Source organism: Silurus meridionalis, chromosome 16 (genome assembly GCF_014805685.1).
Source record: "Silurus meridionalis isolate SWU-2019-XX chromosome 16, ASM1480568v1, whole genome shotgun sequence".
NCBI classification, from domain to species: Eukaryota; Metazoa; Chordata; class Actinopteri; order Siluriformes; family Siluridae; genus Silurus; species Silurus meridionalis.
Genome location: NC_060899.1, coordinates 8,818,574 through 8,841,856, shown reverse-complemented (window position 1 = coordinate 8,841,856; position 23,283 = coordinate 8,818,574). Strand labels below are relative to the sequence as shown.

Here is a 23,283-nt window from a genome sequence, read left to right as displayed (position 1 = left end):
TAGGAAGCAAAGCTGCTTGGGCCTAGGGTAAAAAAAAATGTGCATGCTAACAAATATAATCTTTATTTTCTTTTTATTCAGCACAGAAATATGTGAGGATTATAAGAAATAAAATAGTACTCCAAAAATGTAATCAGATTCATTATATTTTTACATAACTATTGACATATTTAGGCCTCTCTACAAGTGTCACATATATAGCTCTGAATATATGGTGATATGACAGATTCCTATATAAAAAAATAAATATTACAGTGCTTAAAGCTGTTTAAATAGATTTGTTAATGCAAATAGGCTTTGTATTGCGAAAAAAAGAGAAGAAACGTGAAAATGGGAGTTATTTATTAAACATAAACCTGTGTTGTATATACACCAAGCAGTAATAAAGCATGGACGTGGGTTAGGACACGAGTGGACATGAAATGGTCACTTGATAAAATTAAAAATTTCAATGTTCGATTTATTTAATCAGATAAATGACCAATTCACTTGAGTCAAGATGACCGACACTTAAAATACACACTCAAAAACATATATCTTGTTTGAATTAACTATTCGCTTTGGACTTGGCATGGACTCGGAGTTCCTGATGAAGATGTCGGTAGTTGTAGTTTTATACGCGGTCTTCTCATTGCTGTAAATTAACCCTAAACTACATCTCCCAATATTTCAACAAAGTAACACCTCCCATTCTCCGTTCATGCACCACGCCCACTATTTCTCGGTCCGCGGGGAAGTCGCAAGATGGCCGACGTCGCTTGAAAGTACGTTCCTCTCCTCAGTATGAAGTTTGAGTGAGACAGAGCGAGGGAGCTTACGGTGGCGGGTTTTTTTTGTTTTATTTTAGTTGTTTTACTTTCTTTTATGTTCAGCAAACCATTTCATTCCGAACCGCACATGCCTCGGATTTCTGTAAGCTAGTTGAGTCGTCAGTCACACCGGGCTAACGAGCTAAGTTGGCTAGTTAGCTGGTCTGTTCGCTGCAGGTTTCGGTTAAATCACTTGTCTTGCTACTTGTCGATTTCCAGCACATACTGTTTAGACTTTACAAAATTCAACAATTGCAGTCGGATACGAATTAGGAAACGGTATAAACAAGTTAACTGGCATCTTTCTGGTCGTAAATTAGCTACTGTAAAGCTAGTTTGCTAGCATGTAGGATTATATTTTGGACCTTTTCACCGCCGTCGATATCACTAGTGCCGCCGTTATCTGCCACTGTACACCAGTTCAAATTTGGTCATGGTTTCTCATCGGTCGATTTTATAGTAATCAAACAATCTGTAATTCGGACTGGTATATTCTGTGCGTTAGACCGAGGACGCAAAGTGAAGAATGGATATATGTTGCACGTTTAGATCTGAACCTTAGCCTCGCCCACGACTAGTATTTCACAGATTTACATGCTCAGTAGACACGATTCATTTTCTAACCCCGGGTTACTTAGTTACACGTTACTTTACTCAGCCAGAAAGACCGATTCATACGCCGATTGTAACTCTGGAAAGGGCGTACTCATCGGTCACATCTCTTCCGCACGATCACGGCCACTCTTGAAACGTAAACAGGACCGAAGTAGGGAAAAATAAATCCACCATGGGAGTTCAGGGCTTTCAGGAGTATTTGGAGAAGCGATGCCCGGGAGCGTCGGTTCCGGTAGATCTCCTCAAACTGGGCCGAACTGCGAATCGAAATCCTCCACACCACCACCATCACCACCATCATCATCATCCCCCACATCCCCACCATCATCATCCTCATCACCCAAACGCGCTGCCCGCGCCACCTCCGCCGCCCGCGCGCATCCTCGTGGACGCAGACTCGGGCCTGCAGCGCCTCTACGGCGGTTACCAGACTGACTGGGTGTGCGGCGGCGAGTGGAATGCCATGCTCGGCTACTTGGCGGCCCTGTCGCAGGCCTGCTTGTACCAGGGCGGCCTGGAGCTCGTCGTGGCCTTCAACGGTACGCTGGGCAAAGAGCGCTGGCCCGAGTGGGCGCGCCGAGCGCAGGCCCACAGACAGACCGCGCAGCTCATCGTCAACCACGTGGGCAGCAAAGGCACGCCGCCCCCGCGAGCCTGGTTCCTGCCGCCCGCCTGCCTCAGCCACTGCGTCCGCCTCGCCATGTTCCGCTTCCGCGTGCGGGTGAGTGCGCCACATAGCCGGTCTCTGAGACGTGCCGAGAACCGTGAGTTACAGAATCACATCCCCCATCCAGCAGATTCTTTCAAGTTTTACATGTTAAAATCCCGGAATTGATCAGCGACGGTCAATCCTCTAATCTGATCGGCCAGAAGGTGTTGATAATTTTCAGCTCTGACAGTTGTTTTCAGTCCAAATGTAATTGATAGAAGTGTCAAGTTTTCTTTTAGGACAACATTTATGGTAAAAGTGTCGGGCGTCAACTTTTTGTAAAGGTCAATAAGTTTATCCAGCACATGACAAGTCTTCAGGACAGAGGTCTTTGTGCTCTCGGGTTTTTCTGTAACATGACAAGCTCTTTGTTTTTTGTTATTGTTGCTAAAAGAGAGAGGGGGGGATATGCTGGCTTGGGAATTACTGTTTATCTTTGATATAACAAGCAGTAGAAGGAATTTTTGTTCCTCACTGTGTTTAACATGTAGGTATAAACGGGTAACAGTATGACACTCGCTCATTAATAAATCAAACGTTGTATTCATTGGCGACTCCCTGTGGTCTAAGTCTAATACTTAGGGAAGTGCTGCTTTAGGAAAGGTTTTAACTTTGAGTTGATGTTGGCATCGCACAATCCTGTCATGGATAGTTTTCTTTTTTTTTTTTTAGTAACCGGTTATTTTTTTCTTTACTTACTAATAGATACAGAGTATACATATATAGAGGAATAAAAGGCATAAGTCAATGAAAACTCAATTTTCTTCTAATTCCAAATGTCTGTCAGCCAGGAGTGGTGCTTAGTTTTGCACTGGATGTGTGCTGTAGCTTACACGTAACATAAGTCGTATAACCATATCATAAAGATCTGTTCACTTTTTCATATGCATTTCAGGACCTCTGAGCCTAACAACTTGCTTTCAAAACCAGACTATTAATTTCCAAAAACTAAATTAAACTTTATGATGCTCATGCATTGCCATATTTTAATCTGGTTCTACTTTAGTTGAAAATTGGTTTGGTATTTTATTAATTCGTATTTGCTCATATTGTTTAGATCCTATTTTGGAATAAATGCGTGTTAGACAGCTCTCTACAGTTAGCCAATCTTTATTTTGGATGAACAGGCATCAGGGTCTGCAGCCAACCAAAACAAATCACATTTTCGCTTAATGTGGTAAAAGAAGAGTACATTGGAACCAGCAGGCTTTTCCTGAATCAGGAAACTGCAGCTGTGTCTCAAGTGTCACACTAATGTATTGTTTTCAGGGGTGGACAAATCACTAGCCCAGTCTCTGAAGACAAGCAGATTATATACCTGAGTTGCCTTTTCACAATCAGCAGCATTCTGTAGGCGGAAACGCAGACAAAACAGAGCATAATGTATCTAAAAGAACTGTACAGCATCATGTATCTAAAAGAACTGTACAACATGCAATCAACACCCAGTGAAAATGAGCACACTCAACTCAAATAACATCTTTTTCATGTATTGCAAACAACACAGAACAACACAGCAAGGAGGCAAAATGTCAACCAAATACTTTTTTTATGTCTAGGTCACACAAATATTGTTTCTTTTTACATCTAAAACATAACCAAAAAAAGTCTAATTGTTTAAAAAGAAAAGTTATTTTTGACAGGAAATGTTTGACGACAACCAAAGAGTATTTGCTTCATTAGAGTTTTGGTTCGTGTTATATTTAATTGATGACGATTGTTGGTCTCTGTGAAAAAAAGAAATAAAAATAAGTTCTTGTTCTTAAAAGTACAAAATCATTTTTAAAATGTTTAACAAAAATATTTGGAAACGTTTCTACTAAAGAAGAAATACCCCTTCAGGAATCTACTTTAATGCTTCCTATCTGCATTACTGTAACTGGTGAAGCGTAAATGTGTATTACACTTTTTATAATCAATTAAACTCACGTTGTGAAACATTTTAGAGACTAGTAAGTTCCTGTTTTCACTTATTGCCACAGTAAAGTCTCACCAGTTTCTCTCTACTATGCCCTTTCAGCTTGTCATTTTATTGAGAAATTGGGACACTCATCTATTCTTACTAATGCTAATAAACACAGTGGCTGTGACACTGCTACTGAGACTCACTCCATGAATATAAAAGAACCATATCCTAAAAACATCACATTTTGATTTTGTTTATTTTTTATAATTTCGTAAATCCATGTATAATTCGTCTTGTATTATGTGGACTGTCAGCAGTACCTTTTGTATAAGATGGCACTACAGGCACAATAATGTATTGGAACGAGTGCATTAATATCAACCTGTTGTTCATATTATTACTTAGCAAATACACACTCTTCATAATCGCTGTCTGAGCTGTTCTGTCATACATATGTAAAACACCTTCAGACCAATCATTTTCGAGCATTCAACTGCGTTGTGGTATGAAACCCTATAATACTTATGTCATTGTTTAACAGAAAAACTTAATCAATTGGTAAGATCTGTGTTTTTATTTGGGTCCTAAAGACACACACTTGCGCCCGGTCCAGCACTTGTACTTATCGTTAAATTGGAAAGGAATATAATATAGAATAAAGTACCTGGGTTAAAGTCTGTTTCCCTAATCTTACTGCAGGTGGTTCAGACTCTAGAGGACCACCACCAGGAGGTGCTATCTCTGTACAGAGACTTTGGATTTCAGGGCCTGATTGCACAGGACTCAGAGTTTGCTCTATGCAATGTCCCGGCCTATTTCAGCTCTCATGCACTCAAGCTCTCCTGGAATGGCAAGAATCTGACCACTCACCAGTACCTGCTGTCTGAGGCTGCTCGCCAGCTGGGCCTCAAAACCCAGCACCTGCCCATCTTTGCTGCCCTGCTTGGTAAGTAACTGTCATTGCAGTTTGAACATATGGTCATCTCTGGTACATATGAGCTTGTACTGAATTATTTTGTCTAATCAGAAGACTTCTTATTTCCTCAGGTAACCACATTCTGCCAGATGAAGACCTGGCTGCCTTTCATTGGAGTCTCTTGGGTCCAGAACACCCTCTAGCCTCCCTTAAGGTGCAGGGTTTTTTTTGTTTTTTTTTCCCTTCCCCCCCAAAGACAGTTTTCTTTACCCTTCTCCATTGGTAACTGGGAAAATATAGGGAAAAGCGCCCCTGCTTTTATCTTTGTTTTTTTCTTTCTGCTTGTCTTAGGTAAGGGCTCACCAGTTAGTCCTCCCTCCCTGTGAGGTTGTGATTAAGGCTGTATCAGAGTACGTTGCATCTATTCAGGACCTTGGGAACCTGGATGCTGTGGCCAGAGATGTGTTCAAACAGTCTCAGGTACATTTGTGTTTCTTATGTTTTCTGGTATGCTGTTATTTAAAAAAAGTACAACAATTGCATTTAAACATCATAAACACATTAAAAGTTCTTGTTCATTCTGGAGTCCAATAAAGAACAAAATAATTTAACGAAATAGGTACTTTCACAGAATTAAATTTTCTAGTTACTGAGAATTCTGGCTTATGTTTACCTGAATAAGTCATGAAAATATTTGACTGACAAACTTATTCCTTGCACAGTCTCGGACTGAAGATAAAATTGAAAGATTTAAGAAGGCAGTGGAATACTTTTCAGCGGCCAGTAAACCCAGACCTCTAACCATGGGACCTTCTCCTTACCTCTGTAAGTACGGCTCACATGGATATGCTCTTTGGAATTAAATGTTTTTCTAATACCGGATAGTTGAAAAAGTATTTTAAACTGAAAAGATGATCTCTTGCTTTTAATGAGTACCTACTTACTTAATGGTTTTGACTTTTCATATTATATTCTTCTTGGCTTTGTTCACAGTGCCAGGCTTTGGGCCTTGTCAGTTTGGTGGTCCTCCAGGCCACATGGGGGCACTACAGTCTGGAAAAGCCCAGGTAGAGTTCAGAATAACGTGTAATTTCGTTAGTATTTTTTTATTTCTAGTTACGTTCTTTATGTTCTTGTTTCATTTTACTTTTCTGTCTTTGACAGGTTGGTCCACCCCAGGTATCAGGTGTTAAGGTGCCTTATCCCGGTGGGCCCTATGGCCCAGGCCCAGCCTCTGCCCTCCTGTTCCAGAACCCGCCTCCACCACTGCAGGAGTGCAATGATTCTCTTGTTGGGAAAATGGGCTTTGGTGATTGGTCTGCACCATATGATTCCACTCAAGTTGGCAACCGACTGCCCAATCACCACTCAGCTGCTCCTCCAGGCCCCTCCCCATCCCCATCATCCTCTTCAGATGGGGAAGAGCAAAATGACACCAGCACTAAGTGAGTTTATTTCTGAGTCTGTCACAAATCGATTCCCATTTGTTCTTTTAATGGCCACAGAATTACAGCAGTGTTAGTATCATTCCTCTAGAATATTATATTATTGGTTTACTCACTGATTATTATATTATATTTACACAGCTGTGCTGTTCTGTAACATAATGTTGACGGTATTATTTCAGAGCATACAGAGACCCTGCAAGAAAACAAATATATTAAGGAGTATTTTAACATGGCAATAGTGGTCTACATTTGTGGGTCAGTTCTTTCATTTTCAGGAGGCTCATAAAGATCCCATAGGAAGTGTGTGGAAAACCCCCCTCGAAACACTGAATAATGAAGTTCAGATTTTTATGCTGTATCATAAAAACACTAAAGCATTACTTATAACAGGTTTGCAGGTCATGTTCAATGCTACCATGATATCATTTGATTAAGGCATATATTAATTAGTGTGTTTTTCTGCTTTTCAGTCATTTGACTGATAAGTCCTCTAGGTGGGAAGAGCCCAGTGGCCATGGTGGTGGTGCCTCTGGGGACGGTCCCCAAGGCAACGGGAGTGGACCATCAATTCCGTCGCTGCTGTCCATGGCAACAAGAAGTCACATGGATATCACTACTCCACCCCTTCCCCAGGTCAGCGCCGAGGTGCTACGAGTGGCAGAGCACAGACACAGACGAGGTCTCATGTACCCACAGATATACCACATCCTCACCAAGGTACTGCCGTTTTTGTCTTCCCTGAAGTTCATATGAATTAAAATGAAAATGTTCAGTCAAACTGTCATTGCCTCACCCAGAGACAGGATCAATGAGGGGATCAGGATTTAGTTTATGGTTTAAGTGACTTTATTTGTATTCGTCAAAAGTGATTGTTTTCATAGGACGGTGATTGAATGGAGAGGCAGTAGTTCTATCTTTTTTTTTTATATTTAGATGTATTAATTCAGGCGAAAGAAATGACAAACTTGCTTGAAATGTTTTTATTAACGCAGTTTATTATTATTATTAACACTTGTAAACATCAACAGTTTACATTTTTAAAACAATTTCAATAAAATGCCTGCTTGGTTAAATAATGTAACATGCTATGGATTCTTTAGCGTTTTCATGCATGCACTTAACAAATCTTATTTCCGATATGGAGTGGGTGTAAAAAGCCCTGTAACGAAAAAATTTGGTAAGTGTACAGTTACACTCCTACTATTTATAACTACTAACAAGTGATTTTTACTGATTCTGAACAGAATTATATTATTTGTTACTTTCCTATTTTACTAAAACTGTAATGATTAATTGTGAAACTCATTGCAAATAATAATATAATGACAACACACATTAATAATGTCCTAAATGCATATTTGAAGGGCATCATTGAAGGAGAGTTTTTATGATTAGTACTTTTTGCTTAATTCAGTTAAGCTTTTTCATTGTTTATATACACCCCTCCCACCGCCCCCTAACCACACACAATCCTCTCTTTCTCTCTGCCACTCTACAGTTGGCTAGACAGATTTCTACATAATAAAGAAAATTTGGACCCTTTTTTTGTTTGGAAAAATATAAAAAGAAGGAGGATGGTGAGCGAACACAAATCCATGAATTAAAAATGAACGATCATTCAGTTGCAACATATAAATGGAGAACAGTTTGGTCTTTATTTGTGTCGCTGTAAACATATGCCTCAGGTGATGGAAGGTTTAGGATTTCCTTTGAGAGAAAGCCTGGTGTGATTTTCTTCAGACTGTGGAAGCTGCTTATAATTTGGTTCCATTTGCCATGACATTAATGTTTAATGCTGTGTGAAAATTCCAGCATGTTGGATGAGACATTCAACCATTTTATTAAATGTATTTCTTATTCTGTTTGATGTGATACAGTGTAAATCTATTTTTCTTTTATTTTTAAATTTTTTTTATAAGACTCTAGTGGTGTTACACTGTGAAACATTTTTTGTGACATTGAAATTATTTAAAATATTCTCAACTTATACCATTGTGTTTACTCTCCTTGTTCATTTCCTGCTCCCAGCTGTGCACTTTTATGGAGTTTTAAGAGCATAACTACATGCAAATCAGCTGTACACTTGCGTATGCTGTGGTTAGCACATACGTGTGTTTCTGAAATGCTTGTAAAACCCAGCAAAAGATCTTGTAATTTTGTCTTTGATTGATTCACACTGTTTCTGCACCCAACTTTATTGAAGGCTGATTAATGAGGCCAAGCGGCTGTTTAGTAAACTAATCAGTTGTACAATAGGGTACAACTAGAATACAAATGTGTGAGGTCCCCCCACCCTCCTCCCCCACTGCAGTGTCCTGGAAAAACCTGGAAATGATTAGGCATTTTTCTTTTCTCAATCATGAAAAAAAAAAAAAAACATCTGGACAATGCACAAGTGCTTGGAAGTTAATCAAAATATTTTTAAACATTCTGGAATATTGCTTCCAGAACTAACATAAAAATATTTTGTAAAAACTAATAAGTCTGAGGAAACAAAGGTCACAAACTGGATCCTGTTATCCATCTGAGTCAGTACCCTTGTATTTATTTGACCATTTTTGTGCAAGGAGGATCCCACAAGAGTTGAACCCATTTTTTCGCAAAGAAGACCCAAGACAAGCAAAAGTAAAATGCTGACCAGAGTTAGGATTTAACGACTTGTTTTTAATTTTCACGCAGACTGCTTCAGATAAAGTTTAACTATCGGGCTGTTATGTATATCCTGAAAACTTTCCCATTAAACAGAGAATATTTTTAACTTTTACAACACAGTGGTGTCGAGCAGTGAGTAGATTTGTATAGGTCACTTATTTGTATAGTTCAATGTTTTTCATGTCAGGGTCTTGGGGGCTGTTGAGTTTATTTGAACGGTCGAGTTTCAACAAATCTGTTATTTAGTGCGAGTCTGTCATGCACATAACTATAATACACCTGATTTTTGTACAGTGCTTATGGTTTTATTTGGAAGTGGTAAAATGTTATGAATTTCAGCATTACATTAGCAGTGTTTTTCAGATTATTTACTGTGTATCATAGGGGGAGATGAAGATGCCAGTGTGTATAGAGGACGAGTGTAACCCTGACCTGCCTCCTGCCTCTTTGCTGTTCCGCTCAGCACGGCAGTATGCCTATGGCGTGCTGTTTAGCCTGGCTGAGACCCAGCGGAGACTGGAAAGAATGGCCATGCGCAAGCGCGCTCCGCTAGAGGGTGAGTGTGGTATGATTTTAGTGTTTTTTTTTTATTCTTATATTGTCTTTCTGTATCCCAACACAACGATCATCTTTTTTATTCAAAAAGTGTTTTAGTTTAAAGGAAAGGGTATTAGCTATTTTCTACTGGCTTTCTAATTCAGAAGACAATACAGACCAGTAATTAAACGTACTTATGTGCACCACATGCATCAAGTGTTTTGAGAATATTTTTCCCCCCATACTTTGGAGTTCAAAACTGTGTAATAATTAAACAATGTACATGCATGTTCATTATGCCAAGCAGGTCACTTATGTCTTTCTTTCTTTGTCTGTGACTCCTTAGTGCCCCCAGTGATAGTTAAGGAATGGTGTGCCAGTAAGGCCAAGTCAGCCTTGACCCCTGAGCTAGTCCCAGCTATGTGTTTCCGTGAGTGGACCTGTCCGAATTTGAGGCGTCTGTGGCTTGGCCGTGCCTCTGAGGACCGTAGTCGACGCACACGGGCCTTCTTGGCCTGCATGAGATCAGACTGTCCTGCCCTGCTTAACCCGTCCTGCGTGCCATCACACCTGCTGCTCATGTGCTGTGTACTCAGGTAGTGAAATTTCATATGCAAATTTACATAATGCAGAGCATTATTATACAGGGAAAGCCTGCAATCATAACTGTTTAGCTTTATTGAGATGTGGCCTGTGTCAAATATGATTTTCTTACAAACATTTTAAACTTGCGTACATCTACAAATCTTGCTTATAGTCTTCCCCTTAGGATTCAAACATATCCAGGTTTTTCCAGTGTATTATTGTAAGCCATAGCTTTAATTTAAATAAAAACACAAACTTTGCTTCAGATAATCAAGGCAGACTTCAACTGTTAACTTTAACTGTTATTAGTTTTTTTTTAAACTGCTGTCATGCATATCGCAATTATAGTGTATGGTATTATTTTCTCGACATTCTGTTTGTGGTCACCTGTACAGCTGCATTTGATTTTTGTGGATTACTGCTATAGTTATTAGAAGTGATGGGAGGTCTGTGTTCTTGCATGCAGGTATATGATGCAGTGGCCGGGTGGCCGCATTCTCCAACGCCATGAGCTTGATGCCTTTTTGGCTCAAGCGGTGTCCAACCAGCTCTATGAGCCTGATCAACTCCAGGAACTCAAGGCAGGTGTTCAGAAATGCAAACTCGTTATATCCTTTGTAATTGCTTGCTTGTTGGGAGGTTTGTCTATGTCTGACTTCTTTGACTGTTAGGTGGAGAAAGTGGATAACCGTGGTGTGCAGCTGGCTTCTCTGTTCATGAGTGGCGTGGACACTGCCCTTTTTGTGAATGATGTGTGCGGCCAGCCACTCCCATGGGATCACTGTTGCCCATGGGGCTTCTTTGATGGCAAGCTGTTTCAGAGCAAACTTGCCAAAGCTACCAGAGACAGGGCTGCACTGCTGGACATGTGTGAAGGCCAGGTACAGCTTATTGTTTTTACCTGCCATTCAACTTCTCACCCTTAATGATCTAACAGAACTTGTTTAATGTTTCCCTTTGCTTTTCTTAACTTCTGAATTTTTAAAATAAAGCTTCTTAAAAACCATTCTCTCTGACAGGAGGAGCTGGTGTCCAGAGTTGAGAAGATGAGGCAGGCTATTCTGGAGGGCATCAACCTCTCTCGGCCTCCTCCACCACCCCCACCTTTGCCACCTCCAGCTTTCCTACCACCTTCCATGGTGCCACCATTCTACCCTATGCACCCATTGTATCCGCCTAGACCCTTGGGCTCTATGCCTCCTCCCCACCACCAGCACCGACCAAGAGCTTTCCCAGGTCTTTTCACAGTCACACATTTTCCTGTTCTGATTCAAACTGTCCAGTTGGAGGCATTAAAAAAAATTATTTAAAAAATCCAAATTTTTATACATATATTTAATGTGTATTAGAAGAGCAATTATTTCTATACGCTTCACTGAACTGTGAGAATACTAGAAAGTCTGTTTACTTTAAGTTACTACATACTGTACTGTAATGGTGTTTTTTTTTTTTTTTTTTTTTTCTTGGTAAACCAGTGTCAATTCAAAAGTTTATATTAATCTGCCATAAGGCAGATTTAGCAGCATATTGTTTTACGCTGTCAAATTTCTGTCAAAAAAGGTATCCAGTCTATACCTCCTCAAGGTGGGAAGCTAGAAATTGCTGGCATGGTTGTTGGCCAGTGGGCTGGAAACAAACCGGTGCGTGGCAGAGGAGGGTTCAACGTACAGGTGGTATCAGTGGGAGGAGGAAAAGGGTAAGTCACAATATTTAATGTGGCCATGCCAACACTAGCAAGCATTATATATTATATGATTGCATAAAGCATGATAAAATGTGAATAAATGAGGACTAGAAACATTAGAATGTCTCTTACAGAAGGGGTAAAGAAATGATACCAAAGGGAAGGGGAGGGAAGAAGATTACCACAAATCGAACACAGGTACTGGCAATATACACTTTAATTTGATATTAGTAATAACCTCAGTTCATTTGAGAAAAATGGCAAAAATGCAAAAGAGTTATTTCCTTTCCATCTGTATGTATACATATATGTGTGTGTGTGTGTGTGTGTGTGTGTGTGTGTGTGTGTGTGTGTGTGTGTGTGTGTGTGTGTTTATATGTATATTTAAAGGGGTGTAAAGGTGCACACATTCATACCGAGTTACCTGAGGGATGTATTAAGTGGCAGGCTTAGCACAAGTTTGTTCAGTCCTCTGCCTTGCTTTTTGAGTGCATTTTATTTATTATTATTTTTATCAAACTTCCCATTACTATTAAAAATGTCAGGGGTATAAAAAAGAAAGTAGTTAGCACAGTGTTGTTTTGGCTGCTTAACCCATACCAGAAATAAGATTTGTTTTGATCATGTATGAAAACTGATTCTTTAGTGTTTTATGTCCAGCTTCAAGAATTTCTCTTAAAAGGAGAAAATCCTGACATTTCCACATATGAATGGAATGAATGAACAAGAGATAGAAAGAATAAAGACATTTGCTAAAGTATGAAAAATAAGTAGAACAGTTAAGTAGATCATACACATCTGCATTACCGAGATGGGGTGACAAATGTAAACTATTTAAACAAATAATTCCTTTTATTAAATACATTTAATTTGTGGCAATTGAATTTATTATTTAATCAATATAATGAAAATCAATATTTAATTTAATCAATATAATGAAAACGTGTATTGCAATAATTTGATTTATAAATAGTATATTATACATATTTAACCAAGCAGGCATTTTATTTAAAATTCAAAAAATTACAAAATTACAGTTGTCAATTGATTAAAATGTTTAAGATTATTTATATATAAAATATAAAATTAAACATTTAAATCGACAACCGTAGTTTTTATTACAACTTAATCGCAAATTCTCATTCAAATATCTGTTCTCAATGTACCATAAATTCATTATTATTATTATTATATTTTTTTTAATTAAAGTTTTTAAATCCCCAATCAACTTGGCCATGGACAAATATGGATGCTTTATGCAAATGTTTGTTTATTATTAGTGAAACCAAACTCATGAGTATGAAGATACGACATGTTTCAAAGGTCATGGATGTTTTTCAAATAACTTGTTTGTTTATTAGATGCATAAAAAAAGGACAGAAATACCAGGTTCTCATTACTTCTGTTTCTTTGCACTGAGCAATTTACTCACACAAGCCTGTTTACCCATTAATTTTGACAGCCGTAATATGTGTATGTTTGTGTGCGTGTGCGCACGCATGCACACAGTATCTTACAAAAGTAAGTACATCATGTTTTAGCAACGATTTCAGTACATTTTCTGAAGGGACAATACAATAGAAATAACACTTGAATATATTTTAGAGTAGTCATTGTGCAGTTTGTATTGCAGTACAGATTTACCGTCCTGTGAAAATAACTCAACATACAGCCATTATTGTAAATATAGCTGGCAACAAAAGTGAGTACACCCTAAGTCATAACAGCTGTATGCCATGTAACCATGCAAAGCCACGTTTTCTATTCATCATGTTCATGTTTTTGTCTAATTGACTTCACCATACACATTTGGATCTTGTATTAGAGGAGTTCAAATTTGCTGCTTTGAGTAGAATTATCTCACACTGACCACTGGTCTGACCACATATATGATTTTAGTTTTAGATTTATAACTATATTCTTTTGTCCATAGTTAACAGTGAGGAGCAGTGATTGCACACTTTGTGGTTTTTAGCTCTTTTGCAAAGTCCTTTGCTAAAAAGGGTTTACAGTCAGCTAATAAAAATAATTGAATTTCTTTCAATTTCTTTTAGTCTTTGCATTTGTTCCCAGCAAGAGGGGATTTACACAGACAGCAAATTTTGTAATGTATTTTTTACATCATCTACCTGATTAGGATCAGGTCTGCAGTTTAAGCTCACGTTCATAATTGGATTTCTTTTATTTTTTGTAGACTCTCTCATCCTCACCTCCCTCATCCAGCCCCCCAAAGCTGGCAGAGGAGCCCAAAACAGTGGGGCGGCCCGCAGAGAGAGCCGGCGTTGTATCCCAGCAGCTGAACGGCAGCTCCTCAGGAAGCGCCACTGGCCAACCCGTTGACCTGCCATCACTGGCCCAGCCAATCCAGTGTGCCTTAGCCAGCAAAGACAACCAATCAGGAGATGGGGTGGAGGTAGAGGCCCCATGTTGCCTTGACGACTGCTCGTCAGATGGTGCACTACAAAAAGAGGAGTGATTACATCCTATAGTTTAAGAGAATGAGTGAGTTGAGAGGGAATGTTCCAAGTTCGACTGCCTTTTTCCTTGCAAAACATAATTAGGCACAGTAGCCACTTCGTGTTGTTGTTATAAGAATAATTTATGATGTTACACATGCTGGAAACTAGAGATGGACAGTGTGAGAAAGGGTGCGGTCTATGTCACCTTAACAGTAGGTTCTGATTTGGAACTGAGCAAAGTAAAAAATCACAACCTTTTGAATGCACATTGCACTGAATCTTTTCGATTCTGGACCTCAGCCTTTCCACTGCCCCATCAGGGTTGTAGCATTGTGACAAGCTCTCAGTCTTTTCACCTTTCAACCATTTCCCCCCCCCCGATTTTATTTTAGAACACTGGTTGGGTATATTTGTACTATTGCCTAACGTGTGGTGACAGTAGGCCCTTTTTTTTGTCCAAAATATACTTTAATTAAATCCACATTTACAGCCAGAGCATTTTAGGAGATCATTTAATCGTCCTAAAGCATGTTTTATTTAATTCCAGAGAAGACATTGCCACTTAAACTAATGCTGTTGATCACCCTGGCTGTCAGTCACACTTCATGCATTTGACAATTAAACCATGAGCTGTAAAGCAGATTTAATACACCATGGACCTCCAACTCCCCAACTTATATACACAACATTTAATAGTTGGCATGAGCTTTGTATTGAATATTTCTTAAGTAGCATGTTACACATTGTGTTGACATTTAGAATTATTTTTTATATGCATTTAAAATGCATAGGTGTAGATAATAGGTCTCCTCCTCCTTTTTTCTTTTCTTTTTTAACACCTATTTATAGGGTCTCACCAAACATTATTGTAGTTGTTGGTAAATGGATCACAGTAGTTGTCAAAATCTGCACGTTTTTCTTGTTTTAAACAATGATGTTTTTTTAAATTTATCCATAGTACTTAAGCAGAATCCCTGTTTCTAGTTGTATTGCAGGTAAGGTTAATAATGAATTAGGACCCTGTCTAGAGTTTATAAATTGTCTCTGATTGAGCACTGTATAATGCGAGACACTCCAGTGCTGTCATAAGTTGATAAAGAGGGGATTGTCCTCACAAATTGTGATATGGCTACCAGTGAATCTAAAGCTACTTGAGCATGAGATTAGCATCAGATTTTATTCATTGTTAGTCAGTAGCACTGTTTGTTTGAATCGGCCCTTCAAGGGGAATAATTCTTTTTCATCTATTTCTTTTTCTTTCTTTTTTTTTAATAACATTACAGTTTGAAGTTTAAGCATAAATCAATAAGGGTCCAAAAAAAAAAACCAACAAAAAAAACCCCACTTTTTTTATTGCAGAAAAATGGTTTGTGTCGCATTGCTGAAGTAGATTACAAGTTTCAGTAATGCAGTTTCTGCTTATCAAAATGCTGAAAGGCGTGATGTAAAGAAAGACGTGATACTGACGATATACCAGTCAGGGATGGTCTAGCTTTGCTGTCTCCACTCTCAGTAGTTTTTCCATTCGGTAAAAAAAAAGTGTCTACTCTTTTTTTTTTTTTTTACTATTTTAATGATCATACAGCACTTGCGATACCTATTGACAGAGCAGCAAATAGGGTTATAAGTTTATATATATATATATATAACAATTTTTTTTTTCTTTTTTTTTTTTAAAGCACCTTAATGCCCCGAGATATAGATATTGATATGCAAGCCCCAGCACCAAATGATAATGAAAATGCTCTTTGAAACTTATTGTAATCCAACATAAAGCACTTATGTTCTGTATAATTACAGATCAGTACAACTCCAGTTGTTAGATTACGTAGATCGAGGAGACTGGGTTAAAGAAGTGAAATTAGAAATCTTTTGACACAGGTGGGTGGAAAAGCACCCTCTCTAGTCATTACATTACATTCAAATATGTTCTGTTTTTGTGACATTAAACCCACACATGTTTTTAGAACTGCCCATGGACATCGTGCACTTTTCATAGAGCATTTTATTGAGGGGGAAAATGGGTTTAAAGTAATCCGTCTAACATGAAATTCCTCCTGCTTTGAAACACAATTTGGCACCTTGACCCAAAGGGAACGCTCCTTTTGTAAACTATTTTGTACTCGTAATAATAGGAATGTTGGGAATGAGCTTTGATTTGTATCAAAGAACAAATACACTAGAGAGTTGCTCTTTTGACAAATAATTTTAATTAGAAATCTTTAATACTGAATTTCATTAGTGTCTGTGCAGGCATGTTAATAAGATGCACCTTATTTTGTTACAATATACAATATATGAAAAGCTCTAAATATAGCAGAATGACAGACATATTTATGTTTGTATATTCTAAAAGGTTTGCCGAATCCCTTTCATTAGTTTCACTCATTTAAGTTTGTATGCGTGTACCACAGAGAAATACACAAATAGTCAGCAGTAACCTTTTAAACAAGTGTTTGTCAGTGGCTACGTCCAAGTCCTTAAAAGTAAAGACATGATGTGACTGTCTTGGACGTACGTGAACCATGATACGTCGGTATTAATCAAGACTATAGCATTGCAGGTAGTGTACTTAAACCCACGCGATACCGTACTAAACCGATTATTCTGACGTTCAGACGTCGGTTGTTGCATTTAAAGATGAAATTTCAGCAGTGCTCACAATGGAAGGGTTCTTCCATCATGAACTAAGCACACCAAGAAACAGGAATACACACAAGCGCACTTGTTTGTACCTATAAGCAAACAATTGCAAAAAGTCTTTTTCAGACTGTAGATCTTTTTTTCAGTTTTTAGTTTCCATTTAAGGTAGACACAACTTTTAGTAACTTCGCTAAGCAGGCACCAGGTATTTTCATAGGATACCAGTAATCTCAGTTACATATAGCTTAATCTTAGCCTCAACGATATGAACACACCACTAATTCAGATACACCCAGAAATAAACATAAACATTTACACACACACACACACACACACGTGCATATGTAGATGTTTTCTTTTAGAGAGACACCAGTTAGTACAAGAGAAAAATGTACCGTTATTTAGGATTTCTTTTTGTATTTGATATAGTTAATTACTTGTAATGCTTAATTAGTGATTTCAGATGTGTGGTTCCCAAGTTACCCTTCGCAGAGCTTTTTAATCTCGCTTTTATGTATTCGTTTTTTCCTCCACTGTCCTAACCTCTTTATTTGCCATTTTAATCAGATATTTGTTGAGAGTTCATTATACCCAACATAGATGCAGATGTATGATCATTTACAGTATTAAGTATTTTAAGGGATCTATGTTCAGATTTTTTTTTTTTAGGTACAGCCACCCCTTATCATAATCCTTTTCCCCCTTTTATCCTAATCAGTCCTATTCGATCGGTGTTAATATAGAACGTGTGCGGATTTATTCATATGGCGTTAGTTACTGTACTGCACTATTTGTTGCTGATTTAAGAAATCCCTATCTTGATGTTGAATATAGCGTTACTAATACACACTCTCGCTGTTCACATCCTTGCTTTCAGTAGTTTTACAAGAACAACCTGATTTCTGCCCTATCTTTTCTTAAAAAAGAAAAAAAAAAAAACCCACGAAAACCCCCTGGCCTCTTTTCTCTTCATCATGTCTAGACTCTCTTGTCTTTTCACTTATGTCTTGGTTGTGGACGTTCTTGCCCCCGCTGCAGTGTTGTCTCCTTACCCCGTCATACTAACAGTAAAGATAATATTAACAACAATAATAATTACGCTTATAATCAGTCTGTATGTAATCATAGCCAGAAGTTGGAAACGGATATTTTCAGCGTTGAACAAAACAAAGCAAAAAAAAAAAAAAAAAAAAAAAAACCTACCAAAAAAACCAAAACAAACCTAACCATCTTTGGTTTGAAATTGTGAAAATAGTTTTTCTTGCTATTAAAAAAAACAAACAAAAAAATAGTTATTACTCCTTTCACTGTTGCTACAGTTAGTATTAAATGCACTTAGCACAGGTAGATATTTGAAACTGTAATGATTATAGGTATTTTTTACCTTATTGCTATTGTTTCAGACCACTTCACCATTAGAATTGAATTGTAGCCATTGGACTAAACCACAACTTTGTCGAACATTTTTAGACGCTTCAATTAATCAGTGACGATCATTCAAAAGCCGATCAAATTCAACATTCAACTATTGCATCCTTGCACAAAATCAGAGTTCTCTCTGCTTCTAAAAACCAAAGTGCATACTTTCTTACTATTTGTCAACCCAAATTACAGCTTTTGTTCGTTTGTGGAAATCAGAGTTCTTCTATTCAGTAATTGAGACACACATTATGGGTCCATTGACAAATATTAAATGAAGGAAACAATGTATTTACATTTTTTTTGGTGAAATGTGGCTGAGGTGTGTGTTGTCCGGTTTCTTTGCTAACATAGTTTTCTCTTTTATGAAGCATAGCCTCAGATGCAAGTCTCGATGCGGTTAAAATCCTAGCACCCTCTACAGTTACAGTTTGGGAAATGTAGCTTCATCAGTAGTCGTGGTGAGGGTGAATGTAAGCACATAACTGTTAACTGGTTCAGCCACAAGTTAGCGTGAGTCCATGCCTGTGCATTCCTATAGACTTGTGTCTTGAGAATTTCTTTTTTTTTTTTTTTTTTGCTTTAAAACTCTTCCCTTCTATCCTTGCTTTGAAGCCCTTCACGTCACAGGACCTCCTGTGTGCTTTTGACCGGTCTTTGTAAGGTTTTGAGCCCGTTAGCGATAACAGCAATGTGTTGTGTACAGTGGCACCTTGCCATTCCCCCTACTTTTGCTAGATGAGTGCCCTTGTTTTATCCTCTTCTTTTTAGAGCATGTTGCCCCTGCAATGTTGTCGACCCCAGTTTTCTTTGTAGGCAACATGCTCCGTCATCCGATCCGTTCACCAGGATAAACGCGTTGATGCATGCATCAAGGTCTCCAAAAGAACTTGTGTAGTGAAGGGTGAAAATTCATTTATTATTATTGCTGTTATGGTTATGATCGTTATTAACAGTTTCTCATTTTTAGTCAAAAAAAGAAAGCACCAGGTTGTTTGGGAAAGAAATCTTTTTTATTTGTCTTGCTGTTGTGGTCTGGATTCACGATGCATTGAGAAGAAAGCCAAAAGGCTGAGAGAGAAAGAGTTGAAGTTGGCAGTCATGTTTGTATGGTTAGAAGATGACTTACAGTGCTGAAATAAAATTTATTCTTTTAGTAAAAAAAAACCTTTTTGCCACCTCTGTTTATTTTAACAAACTGTATGTTGTGTGTTTTCTTTTTCAAAACCGGTTTTGAATGAAGGCTAAAGAGGACGAAATTTGACATTCTTTAACAAGTTGAAGTAGTTCTTTGTAAAGAGCTAGCATGTATCAGACCCCGTTTAAGACCCCATTTCCCAAATGAGACTGATTCCAAACGTCTGTTTTCTGTTCGTCCTCCAGTTTATATTTTATCTACCTTCTTCCATTAGATGAAACACTCTTAGTGCACTTTGAACTTGCCATCTGATGCACTCCGTGACGTCTCGATACCATCTGAAAAGGGACCAAAATGATTCTATTCAAACCTGATTCTACTTATTGGCTCGACTACAACCAGCCAAAGAATGAATAAACATCACACTGTGAATCAGTGTCTGTTGCTTTGCAGCTCAGTTGTTCATAAAAATCAAATAAAGTTGCTAAAAGGTATTAATTAGATGATCGATGAGGGCAACTTCACTGTTCTCCAAAATATGGTGGTGTAGACACCACATACTAGTCTTGATTCCTACCAAAACATTTAAAAAAAAAAAAAATTTATATAATAAATATTGTTTGCTGCAGATAGTTTAAAAATCCCTTAGCAAGTTCAGCGTTCCCGACACAACGTATCTACTGATACCTCTTTCAGAACAATGCGTTAGTGTTTCATAATTGAAGTTGCTCTTTTACAGCTGCGATGAAGTCCATTCATGCTGAACATTTCACTCATCTCAACAAATACATACTGTATACACATGCCACAAAATTAACATTTAGTATAAACCTGAGCCTGCGCAGGCACTCGACCTTGGCCTTGAGGATGTCTGTAAGCAAGTCAACCTTGATTTTACATTTACATTTGCGGCATTTAGCAGACGCCCTTATCCAGAGCGACATACAAAAGTGCTTTAAATCTCTAGTAATGAATAAATCTACACTGGTACGCAAGATAACAAACTTAATATAAATATAACTCGAATTCTACAAACTTGGAAAGTGCTAATTTAAGTATTTCAGTAAGAGGTAGGTCTTCAGTCGTCACTTGAAGATAATCAGGGACTCTGCTGTACGGACATCTAGGGGAAGTTCATTCCACCACTTCGGTGCCAGAACAGAGAACAGCCTTGAGATGGAGAAGGTTCAGGCAGAAGTGGAAGGGGTCATGAAATAAAGGGGGAACCCAATCACCATGGACAGCCTGCAAATTGTATATGCAACTGGAGGAAATGAGCGCTTGTATCGTCACTTGCCATAGTAAGTATATATAATCAAAGAGACACAAACACACATACAGTATATTACATGCATATACTATACAGTACTGTGCAGGTTTTTGGGGTAAATAAATATTTTATCAATTACCAAAATGCAAAGAAGAAAACAAATATTTGGTGTGAGACAAAATCAGGGATTCTGTGGGATCAGAGACAGGTGTATGATTAAACATTGATACAAATGAAGTGCTAATCGATTTCATATGTAGGGTGAAACAAGGCCATTAACTGAAACAGAAACGGCTTTATAGGAGGCTAAACCCTGTATAAGGAACAGCCAAACTGCTGCTTAAGAAGTTGTGGAGGACAGTTTCATGTCGCAGGTCATACACTTTAGCAAGACCGAGCACACCAACAAAACGCAAGGTAGTTATACTGCATCAGCAAGGTCTCTCCCAGGCATTTCAAAATGTTCTGTACAAGCTATTTTGAAGTAACAAAGAAACAGGCAATGTTGAGGCCTGAAGACAGCCAAAGAACCTTAATGCAGCAGATGAAAAAAAAAAACCCTTGCCATGAAATATTTGGCTGTAGCAGAAGGCAAGTTGTTTGCTGGAGAGCATTACAATAATAAGTCTCAAAATGATGTTACACAAGCTATTTTAATTTTTTATAACAGTCAAGCTTAAATGTAGTAATTGTGTGTGAAAAACTAAATACATTCTTATTAAATCCTTAGGATTTAAGAGGCTGGAGTATTCAGGTTGTATGTTAAAACAACACCAAGGAGGAAAAACATTAGCAATGATCTTAGTGAAGCAATGGTTGCTGCTCATGAATCTGAGAAGGATTATAATGCCATTTCCAAACTATTTCAATCATTCTACAGTGTGGACAAAGTATTCTAGAGTCAGATTTCAGGCCATCTGCCAGACAGCTAAAGCTTTGCTGAAACTTGTTCATGCAACAAAACAATGATCCAGTGCAGACCAACAAATCTACAATATAATGTCTAAAAAATAACAGTGTGTTGCAATGGTCCAGTCAAAGACCAGACCTTGACTTTTGTCCATATTCCATTGTCCATACACATTTATAGAACATCCCACTTAACATTTAGTCCCCATTTGTCTTTGTATTTAACTACATTTTGTTGGGTAGATGTTCCACTAGATTTTAAAGTGTGCTTGTGGCTGTTTGTGCACATTTAGCCACAAAGGTTAGTAAAGTCAGGTACCGTTACAGGTTGAGAATACCTGGGTTTTAATTCACCCCAGGTGTTCAATAGGGTTGAGGTCAGATCTCTATAGCAGGCCACTCAAACCATGTAAACCCTGGAGGTGGTAGCTCAGTGGTTAATGTTCTGGGTTACTGATCAGAAGAAGTCAGGATTTTCAAGCCCCATTATTGCCAAGCTGACACACTTGGAGCTTTTAAGCAAGGACCTTAACCATCATTGCTCCAGGGGCGCTGTATCATGGCTGACCCTTTGCTCAGACCCCTGCTTCGTAACATCACTGGGATATGTGATGAAATAATTTCACTTTGCTGTAAAGTACATGTGACAATATAAAGCACCTTACCTTGTTCATATTTAATTTTGTGCACAGGAACATGATTTGCAAATCTTTTAAATCTTTATTGCTTGTTTTTTTTTTTTTTTTTTTTTAACCTGTTCGTTGTTCATTTACTGAACAATATAAATATCCATATCTAATGAATTCATTAAATGCCCTGCCCTTTCTGAAAAACACTCTTTTTTTTACTCTGATTATTTTTCTGAGGCTTAAGCTGATTTAGTTCAAGTAAATATTCCTTCGAGCAAGCTGCTTTACATTCTAAGTTGCCATAGCTGCCACAGCTGCCACTTACTCAGATATCAGTTTGTGACACTGAAAATGCTAGTAACAGATGAATGATCATGACCCTGTTGAATACTTCCCCAAGCACTTGTGGTCAACTATTAGGATGCATCTTCCTAATTAGTGCCAATGAGAATGAGACACTCCTCATGGAATGGCACTTCTAAACCCGTTCTCAAAAACATCTGCTGCTTTATGACCTTGAACCAGATGGCTGTCTGGCTCTATGTGCATAGGAAAGAGAGGCAGCAGAGATAAATGATATGGCATGAATGTTTTTGTAGCAAATACTTTGTCTCTGTCACTTTCTGACTTTGTTGCCTACAGTTCTCACTATGCAGGTGCATGAAAGGATATCCAGGTGTTAGACACTGCCCCTGATGATTAAAAATGGTGGATTAGGATTCCAGGTTTAGTGCCAAAAAATACTTTCATGAATCCTGGTATTTTGGGATTACTATGAGCTAGAACTAAAAAAAACAACATAGATAGGAAATCTAAATGTATTTTATCATGCAATGAGTTTTTCTTTCTCCTGAAAAATATGAAAGTTGAAAATTGCTTCATAGATGTGCATTGTGTATTATAAACATAGTTTCAGGACGTTTAGAATAGAAACTCAGTAAACACAATTGAACAA

The 23,283-nt window shown here is 38.0% G+C and overlaps 1 protein-coding gene across 1 annotated transcript; it reads left to right on the top strand.

Annotated features, from left to right (window-relative positions):
• Positions 1 to 103: 103 nt before the first annotated feature.
• Positions 104 to 19,549, top strand: fam120c (family with sequence similarity 120C). The gene is made up of 16 exons (XM_046869028.1): positions 104 to 2,145; positions 4,739 to 4,985; positions 5,087 to 5,169; positions 5,307 to 5,435; positions 5,678 to 5,780; positions 5,949 to 6,022; positions 6,120 to 6,400; positions 6,874 to 7,120; positions 9,440 to 9,611; positions 9,939 to 10,188; positions 10,644 to 10,758; positions 10,849 to 11,058; positions 11,197 to 11,413; positions 11,738 to 11,873; positions 11,996 to 12,059; positions 14,056 to 19,549. The coding sequence occupies exons 1-16, from the start codon at positions 1,597 to 1,599 to the stop codon at positions 14,335 to 14,337; spliced, it is 3,159 nt and encodes a 1,052-aa protein (XP_046724984.1). The 5' UTR covers positions 104 to 1,596; the 3' UTR covers positions 14,338 to 19,549.
• Positions 19,550 to 23,283: the final 3,734 nt, after the last annotated feature.